Consider the following 8,523-nt stretch of genomic DNA (forward strand, 5'->3'; position numbering starts at 1 on the left):
TGAGTCTAGTAGCGACGATGAGGCTGAGATAAGGCTAAGGCCAAGGTTTGGGAATTAACTGAGGACGAACTGTGGTGTGTGTTAAGTGTTAATTTGTCATCTTGGTGGAGATTTGCTTCGATGCAATAGCTAGTTGTCCTTCATCATTTCACCCTGCTTGCTACGGTTTGCCGTCGATGAGCAGCTATGTTTCTTCTGTCCTTGTTGCTCCAGGAGAACACCACATGGAATCAGCATGTTGTTGACTAGTTAGAAATGCCGTAGAAGACGCCATCAAAACTGTGGAGCCTTTTCTTGATTTATGTCGAATATGGTTCTGTAGTACACAATGCAGCAGAGTCTTTTCAGCGATTCCACGGGACGGAACTAATATTGCAGTGGTAGGTGACGCGGCGAAGGTTTGGTCTGGAGTTTGATGATAGAGTTCCTAATGACGAAGAACAACAGCTAAATTCTGCGGTTGAGGTGCTTCATAAGTCATTTAATCCTACGCCCAACCGTTTCTCTGGGAGAGACCTTGTTGAGGAACTGATATTCAGCAAAGACTCTCACTTGGCCTGGGACGCACGTTGTACAATTGAGAGGAACAATAAGGCTATCACCGTGGTGGCAAAGATGTTTTTGCTGAGATCCCTTTTGTTGGCGAGAGAGTCCAATGACAGGTGAAGTGGGATGTGTAGAGTTCTTATTGGATGAGCAAATGTCTGGAATGGGAGTTCGTAGATTGGTCTAACCGGCCGACTTTGGCAACTTGGACTGAACAGGTTGGATTCTCAGTTATGGAGCTTCAAAAGTTTCTCAAGGGAAAGCTTGCTGAGATTATTGAGTAGGTTGGCCATCGAAAATTCGATTATCCCAGTGTCTTGTCCCTCTTAGCCAATCCCCTTTTCATATCCATATTATCAAAAGAATCGTAGCATTCTCGTGGCAGTTGCTGCAAATACCATGTTTGTCAGTAACTAACTCCTGAAGATTGGAAGGAATCCAATCCAACTCGATCAATCAAGCAGTTGGAGGACTAGAAAATTCCACTTAATTAGCCGAACCTGGTCCGATAAAACCGGTTTGGGCCAGGTTTGAATCCTCCTAAAACCGAATGAAGCTGATATTCTGGTATGAATATGATGGGTGTCGGGTCGATTGGCTACACCTGAAACCCAGAGTAGTAACCCTAATCCCCTTTTTGATCGATCTTCCACTTCCCGATTACTTGAGCCAAAACCTTTCTTTAATTTGATACCCATATCCTTTACTCCTCAGGTTTCCGCTTTCTCTGTGTTACCACTTACCTTATATATATATGCAATACGGTTTTGTTCTATAAGCCTCAGATTCAATTTGATTTCATTTATGTGATCCTGCTGATGTTCTTCGTGGTGTATGTCTTGGACTTTAATTTCTGTGATTGCTTCTCTCTTCTGTTAACTACTTGCCGCCGCTGTGGTGAGTTTTTAATCTCCTTTTGTTCATTTTATGTATGGTTCCTCTTTTTGCCTTAATCTTGTCTCATTAGTGAGCTCAAAGTTTTCTGCTTGTGAGCCTCATAAATTCGTGTTCAGCTTTTCTCTGAATTTTATTTGGAAATTTTTTGATTATCTTAGGGAATCGCTATTTTCACTCATCGCTTGCTATATAAGTGTTGGTTGTATTTTCCTTGTTTAGTTTGTCTTACTTTTTTTGAAATACTTATTTTTGGGTTCAACCTACCTCCGGCGTGAACCTTTAGATTAACCGACCAATAGGATTATGTTATTTCATATTCGATATCTTTTAAAAAAGAAAACAAAATATTGTCAAATTAATTATGTTTTTAAAATTAAAAGGTAAAAAGAAATAAATAAATAAAATAGTAATAATTACAAAAAAAAAAATATTTTTAACGTCGTCAGCAAAACGCTAAACCCTAAATCCTAATCTCTAAACCCTAAACCATAAATCATAAATCCTAAACCCTTGGGTAAACCCTAAACTGTTGGATAAATCCTAAAACCTTGGATAAATCCTAAGTTCTAAATCAAAAACACTAAACACTAAAACACTTTAGGGTTTAAGGTTTAGGATTTAAGGTTTATGGTTTAGGGTTTTAGTGTTTAGTGTTTTTATTTAGAGTTTATGATTTCTCCAAGGGTTTAAGGGTATACCCAAGGGTTTAGGGTTTAAGATTTAGGGTTTAGGGATTATGATTTAGGGTTTAGTGTTTTGCTAACGACGTTAAAAATATTTTTTTAAAATTCTTTTTTTCTGTAACTACTATTTTTATTATTATTTAAAAAAAGACATAACATAACTTGACAATACTTTGTTTTTTTTTCTAAAAGATATGAAATTTGAAAGAATGAAATACTATTGGTTGGTGAACCTACGGTGAAACCAAAAATAACTCTTTTTGAAATTACAGGTGTGTTAGAAACGTCTATATTAAGGTGAGAGAACCTATGCTCTGGAGGTTTTTGCTACCACTGGTCCCGTGGAACTTATTACCAAGAAAAAGGTTAGTCTCACAATACTGAAAGTTCATTCAACAATGTTACTCTTTAGTTTGGTTTTCATTTTGATCATCAACCTTTTTTTTTATTTTCGTTTCAGTCATGTTAGTTCTTTATTTAAATAACGGTATGTTTGTTTCTCCATCCGGATGAGCCATATGGATGAAGATGAGAGTTTTGTTTGTTTAGGCACTAAAAGTGCAACTCATCCAAATGGATCATCCGAATGACTTTCAGAAATTTAGGCTTAATTTTAAAGTTCATCCAGCTGAACCAATTTAGATCATTTAAATGGAGATGGTTCATTCAAAATGGTATAATGTCTATTATGCCCTTAATATAATTCACAAATTACAAACCTAAACATAATATTATTTTCTCACACATGAAAACTGACAAAACCACAAAAACGCGTTTTCCCGCGAAAACCTAAAAACTAATTTTTCACGTCAAAACCCCAAAACGCATTTTCCCGCCAAAATTGGAAAAATGTGTTTTTACGCCACATTTGCAAAAACGTGTTTTCATGTGAAAATCACAAAAACATGTTTTCACGCCAAAACCCCAAAACGCATTTTCCGCTAAAACACAAAAATACGTTTTTCCGCCAAAATTGGAAAAACGTATCTTCCCGCCATAACCTGTTTTCCCGCCATAACGTGTTTTCCCGCAAAAATTGCAAAAACGTGTTTTCACGCCAAAACCCCAAAAACGTGTTTTCCCGCAAAAATCACAAAACGCGTTTTCCCGTCAAAATTGTAAAATATCGTTTTTCCGTCAAAATGAAAAATCTTCTTTTCTCGCCAAAACCAATTTTTTTTTGTTTTCCTGCCAAAACAAAAAAAAAAACGTGTTTCCCACCAAAACCGAAAATCTCATTTTCCCGCAAAACTGCAAAAATGTGTTTTCCCAACAAAATCGCAAAATCTCGTTTTCCGGCCAAAATCGAAAAATCTCGTTCTCCCGCCAAAACTGCAAAAATGCGTTTTCCCGTCAAAGTCGCAAAATCTCGTTTTCCGGCCAAAACCGAAAATCTCGTTTTCCCACCAAAACCGAAAATCTCGTTTTCCCGCCAAAACCGAAAATCTCGTTTTCCCGCCAAAACCGTAAAAACGCAATTTCCCGCCAAAATCGCAAATCTTGTTTTCCGGCCAAAATCGAAAAAAAACCGTTTTCCCGCCAAAACCGCAAAATCTTGTTTTCCGGCCAAAATCGAAAAAACTCGTTTTCCCGCCAAACCGAAAATCCCGTTTTCCCGCCAAAACCGCAAAAACGCTTTTTCCCGCCTAAATCGCAAAATCTCATTTTCTAGCCAAAATCGAAAAGTGTGTTTTCCCGCTAAAACCAAAAAATCTTGTTTCCCCCCCCCCCCAAACCGCACTCGTTAATTTTGAAATAATTCTTTTACATATTAGATTAAATAATCAAATATAATATAGTTAAAATTAATATCAAATATATGATTAAATCAACACAAGAGTATTTTGGTAATTTGTTTACTAAACTCATTTAGATGGAAATGAAAATAAAGAAACAAACATAAGATTCATTTAGATGATTCATTTAGATGATTCATCTAGATGAGTTATTTGGATGGACAAACAAACAGTCACAAAAATCTGAATGGATCATCTAAATAGATCGTACAAATGAATCATCTAGACGGGGATGACAAATTGTGAAACAAACAGAGTCTAAAGCTCCTAATATATAAAGGAGTCATTACGCTTCAAGTTTAAAGGTATATTGGGCTTATGTAACCAAACCAGACGATTTGGGCTTCCCGTGATGTACTTGCGTCTTTGCAGAGCTATAGGGAGTATTATTTGTCTTGATGGGAGAAAAGCAGAGGAAGCTGCTCGTGTTGTATGCTTCTCAGACCGGAAACGCTCTTGATGCGGCAGAGCGTATTGGCCGTGAAGCTGAACGCCGAGGTTGTCCTGCTTCTATCGTCTCCACCGACGAATTCGACCCCGTATGTGAGCTCTTGTTGATTTTAATAGCTTCTTACTGTGTTCTTTGCTTCGTTTATTGACTGCTTAATGTGAAGGGAACCGTTACAATTCCTCTGTTACATCACTTAGAACCGATGATTGTTGTCATATTCTCTTCATACTAGTAATCACCTCTTCGAGTAAACATATAAAAGCTTTTTCCTTTATAACTTCAAATTCTTATTGAAAGTTGCCTTTTTTTGTTTGTTGCAGAGTTCCTTACCTCATGAGGAGGCTATTGTTTTTGTTGTATCCACTACAGGGCAAGGAGACTCTCCAGATTCTTTTAAGGTTCGTTGTGAATTTTCATTACCAATAATGCAGTTTTAGTTTATTGTTTGTACCTTCCTTGTCTTTTTTTTTCCTTAAATCACTGAAGGAGTTTTGGAAGTTCCTTCTTCAAAGAAACTTGGGAAACTCTTGGTTGCAACGAGTTCGCTTTGCAGTGTTTGGACTAGGTGATTCAGGTTACCAGAAGTACAATGTAATTGCATCTGCCACTATATAAATCGTTTCACATTCTTCTCGACATACATTTTATTTCTGGTTCTGTTTTCATGTAATCATCAATATGAAAGAAAAAAAATTGGCTTTACCGAGGAAGAGGTATATTAGCAAACTAAAAATCCCCCACAACCAGAAATGTTGAGACTTGTCTGAGTTATTCTTCTCTGCCACAAATATTCATGACATTATTTTCTTCTGATATGGCTTTAGTTTGTAGCAAAGAAGCTAGACAAAAGATTACTAGATCTTGGGGCCACAACCATCATTGAGAAAGGTCTGGGAGATGATCAACACCCACCAGGGTATGGAACGGTATTATTATTGAGTAAAATAAAAGACTCTTGTCAGATTTAATCCTACCTTTATTCTTTGATTGCAAATGAACCATTTGGTCAGTGGAAGCTATAATATCCATGTTCTTGCTGTTGCTTGTTTAGTACTATGGTGTCAAGTGTTTGAATACTAAATTTTCAGTTTTTTGTGTTCTCTTTATTTTTCAGGTACGAAGCAACTCGATCCTTGGATGCTGTCTTTGTGGGGTACATTATATCAGATCAATCCCAAATACTTTCCTAAAGGTCCAGATGTGGTGATTCCTCGAGATGAATTAATTGATCAGCCCAAATATAGGATTGTATATCATAAGCAAGAAACACTGGAGCCTGCATTGATGGTAGAGTCGGGTACACCAAGTTTTATTCCCATCATGTTCTTGAGAAGGGAATTCATAGTGTGGATACTTTGCTTCATTCGTGTTAGCTTAGGACTATGTTATGCTCTACTTCACAGGGTACTTTATGTCTAGTTATAAATGTTTATTGCTAGAAATGTCAATGAAGAAAAATTAATTCGAATGTTCTGTTTCAGTTGGCATCATGAAAAGGGTCATGTAGTACTTCACCTGTTCTGGGAAAATTCTATTGCATAATATGCCTCTTATGTATTTACAGATATCATAGAAAGAGCCAGTGAAATGTCACCCGGAAAATTATCCAAGGACAAAAGTAAACCAGACTGCTTTCTCAAGATGGTATGCACATCCATTATATCTTTTTGTTGTATGTTATATATGCTATGCAACCTCGCTGGTTATTCCCTTACCTTGGCTTTAAATATTTCCATCACGCAGACTAAAAATGAAGTCCTGACGAAAGCTGGAAGTACAAAGGATGTCCGCCACTTCGAGTTCCAATTTGTTTCTTCTGTAAGTAATTTTGCTATCACTTAATTTAAGTTGTCGAACAATCAATTTTCTCCTCTTTGTTGAAGTTTTATCATCCTCTTTGGTTTTCTCATTAAAGAGTATCAAATATGAAGTTGGCGATGTTGTTGAGCTTCTTCCAAGCCAAGATTCTTCAGCAGTAGATGCGTTTATAGAACGCTGTGATTTGGACCCGGAATCATTTATCACAGTAAGTAGCTCCACTCTGTTGACATAATGATCTCAGATGGTCTAATTGAGATTTCAAAGTAAATTTTGAGAATTAATTTACTTTCAGGTTCATCCAAGAGAGACAGAGAGTAATGGTTCATTTGGAGAAGTAATTACACATGTCCCTATTAAGCTTAATACTTTTGTTGAATTAACAATGGACGTTACATCCGCTTCACCTCGACGATACTTCTCTGAGGTAAAGAGCTCTTTAATGTCTTTTTCATTGAGTTTATGTGTCAAACTAGTATTTGATGGAAGCCCTTACAATGTATCATCTCTGTTCAGGTGATGAGCTTCTATGCAACAGCTGAACATGAGAAGGCAAGACTGCAATACTTTGCCTCACCAGAGGGACGGGATGACCTCTACAATTACAATCAGAAGGAAAGAAGAAGCGTCCTTGAGGTAACCAAATAAGGACCATGATTTGTCTTGAACACACATCGACTCTTTTAACCAAATATATCGTATTGCTAATGCCTGTGACAGGTGCTAGAGGATTTTCCTTCGGTGCAGATGCCTTTCGAGTGGCTTGTACAGTTAGTACCAGCTCTAAAACCAAGAGCTTTTTCGATATCTTCATCTCCTTTGGCCTACCCTGCTCAAGTACATTTGACCGTAAGCGTAGTATCATGGATGACCCCTTATAAGAGACCTCGAAAGGGTCTATGCTCCACTTGGCTCGCAAGCCTCACACCTGAACAAGGTTAGAACTTTGCTTCTTCTTTACCATAACTGACTCGGTTCTTTGTTTCTATGTATTATCTTACAATTTGTGTTCCGTTGTGTTTAGGGGTAAACATACCGGTTTGGTTTCACAAAAGCTCTCTTCCTGCTCCACCACAGTCTGTTCCGCTCATCTTAGTGGGACCTGGAACCGGATGTGCCCCGTTCCGTGGGTTCATAGCTGAGAGAGCCGTGCAAGCTGAGAGAGCCGTGCAAGCTGAGACTAGCCCGACCGCACCAGTCATGTTGTTCTTTGGTTCCAGAAACGGACACAGATTTTTTATACCGCGACTTCTGGGAGTCCCATGCAAGAGAAGGAGGTGTTGACATGAAGCATAAGTAAGCTGCTAGATTTGAGAAGTAAGCTGCCAGACTTGAGAAGGAGGTGTTGACATGAAGCAGAATTAAGCAAGAGACTTATAAGGTTTTATAAGGATTAATATACTGGAGTATTTTATTGAAGAGAAAAGAAGACCATTGAATATATTTTAAAACAATGAATATTTTATTTATTGTGTACTGAGGCAACTTGCCTTTAAATACTTGTATCCAGATCTATAATTAAATTAAGGAAACTATTCTCTCCTTCTCTCACTTACATTTTGAAATCTACATTTCTCTCTTACTCTCTTTCCTTCATGTTCTTCATTTTCCAGAAATAAACTCTCAATAATTCTCTCTTTCTAACTTGGTATCAGATCAATAAGCTTTTGAACCTCACAAAAGCTTCCACAAATTTCTTTATTTCTTTCTCAGATTATCTTCAAAATATGTTGGATACATCATTTTATCCACTGCCCCAAAGGTCTTTCAAAAGAGAAGAACCTCACTAGAACTCAAGATAGAGGAGTATCCTATTCTCTGGAACTCAAGAAAGCTTCAGCCATATCAGGAAAAGCTGCATCAGAGTCCAGTTTATCTCAAAATCAGTTGGAACAATCTATTGTCCACTGGTTCATATCTCTTCATGAGGAAGAACTCCAACATGGTATTGTTTCCAGAGTACAAGAAGGCTAAGGAACAACATAAGAAGCGGAATATGCCAAGAAGAAGTGACTTGAATCAAGCCAGGAATGTAATCAAGGAGTTTGAGCATCCATCGATTCAAGGTCGAACCATGTATTCATCTGTCATTGGTAGTTCAAATGAAGAAGGAACATGGAGAAGTACTGATAGTGCAGCCAACACTGATGGTCCAGCAATCATGAGTGACCTACATTCTCTTATCCAAGCCTTTATCTCATCAAAGAAGGCCGGTACACACTCTCTTGACCCTAAACCTATCATTATAGATTCAGGAGCAAGCCATCACATGATTAGTGATAGGAACTTGATTAGTGATGTCCAGCCTGCCTCAGGGAATGTTCAAATAGCA

At 37.7% G+C, this 8,523-nt stretch overlaps 1 protein-coding gene across 7 annotated transcripts; it reads left to right on the forward strand.

The window, feature by feature from the left end:
• The first annotated feature begins 4,252 nt into the window (after positions 1-4,252).
• LOC106343436 (NADPH-dependent diflavin oxidoreductase 1-like) lies at positions 4,253-7,733 on the forward strand. 7 transcript variants are annotated; one of them, XM_013782646.1, is made up of 12 exons: positions 4,254-4,465; positions 4,694-4,743; positions 4,860-4,964; positions 5,198-5,299; positions 5,488-5,670; positions 5,938-6,017; positions 6,117-6,191; positions 6,289-6,399; positions 6,487-6,618; positions 6,708-6,827; positions 6,912-7,128; positions 7,216-7,733. In XM_013782646.1, exons 5-12 carry the CDS (start codon positions 5,511-5,513, stop codon positions 7,473-7,475), a joined length of 1,155 nt encoding a protein of 384 aa, XP_013638100.1. In that variant the 5' UTR covers positions 4,254-4,465; positions 4,694-4,743; positions 4,860-4,964; positions 5,198-5,299; positions 5,488-5,510; the 3' UTR covers positions 7,476-7,733. The 7 variants fall into 7 exon arrangements, with proteins under 7 accessions (XP_013638102.1, XP_013638100.1, XP_013638099.1 ...); XM_013782641.1 differs by having other exon boundaries at positions 4,255-4,461; positions 4,694-4,771; positions 5,198-5,289; XM_013782648.1 differs by lacking the exon at positions 4,860-4,964 and having other exon boundaries at positions 4,253-4,461; positions 4,694-4,771; positions 5,488-5,660.
• The last annotated feature ends 790 nt before the right edge of the window (positions 7,734-8,523 follow it).

Source organism: Brassica oleracea, chromosome C5 (assembly GCF_000695525.1).
Source record: "Brassica oleracea var. oleracea cultivar TO1000 chromosome C5, BOL, whole genome shotgun sequence".
NCBI classification, from domain to species: Eukaryota; Viridiplantae; Streptophyta; class Magnoliopsida; order Brassicales; family Brassicaceae; genus Brassica; species Brassica oleracea.

What these genes read in the sequence shown, in the direction of transcription:
- LOC106343436 (XM_013782642.1), top strand. An exon ending in ACCCGGAATCATTTATCACA is followed by an intron (nt 6,400 to 6,486) that starts GTAAGTAGCTCC and finishes ATTTACTTTCAG; the next exon opens with GTTCATCCAAGAGAGACAGA. An exon ending in CTCGACGATACTTCTCTGAG is followed by an intron (nt 6,619 to 6,707) that starts GTAAAGAGCTCT and finishes ATCTCTGTTCAG; the next exon opens with GTGATGAGCTTCTATGCAAC.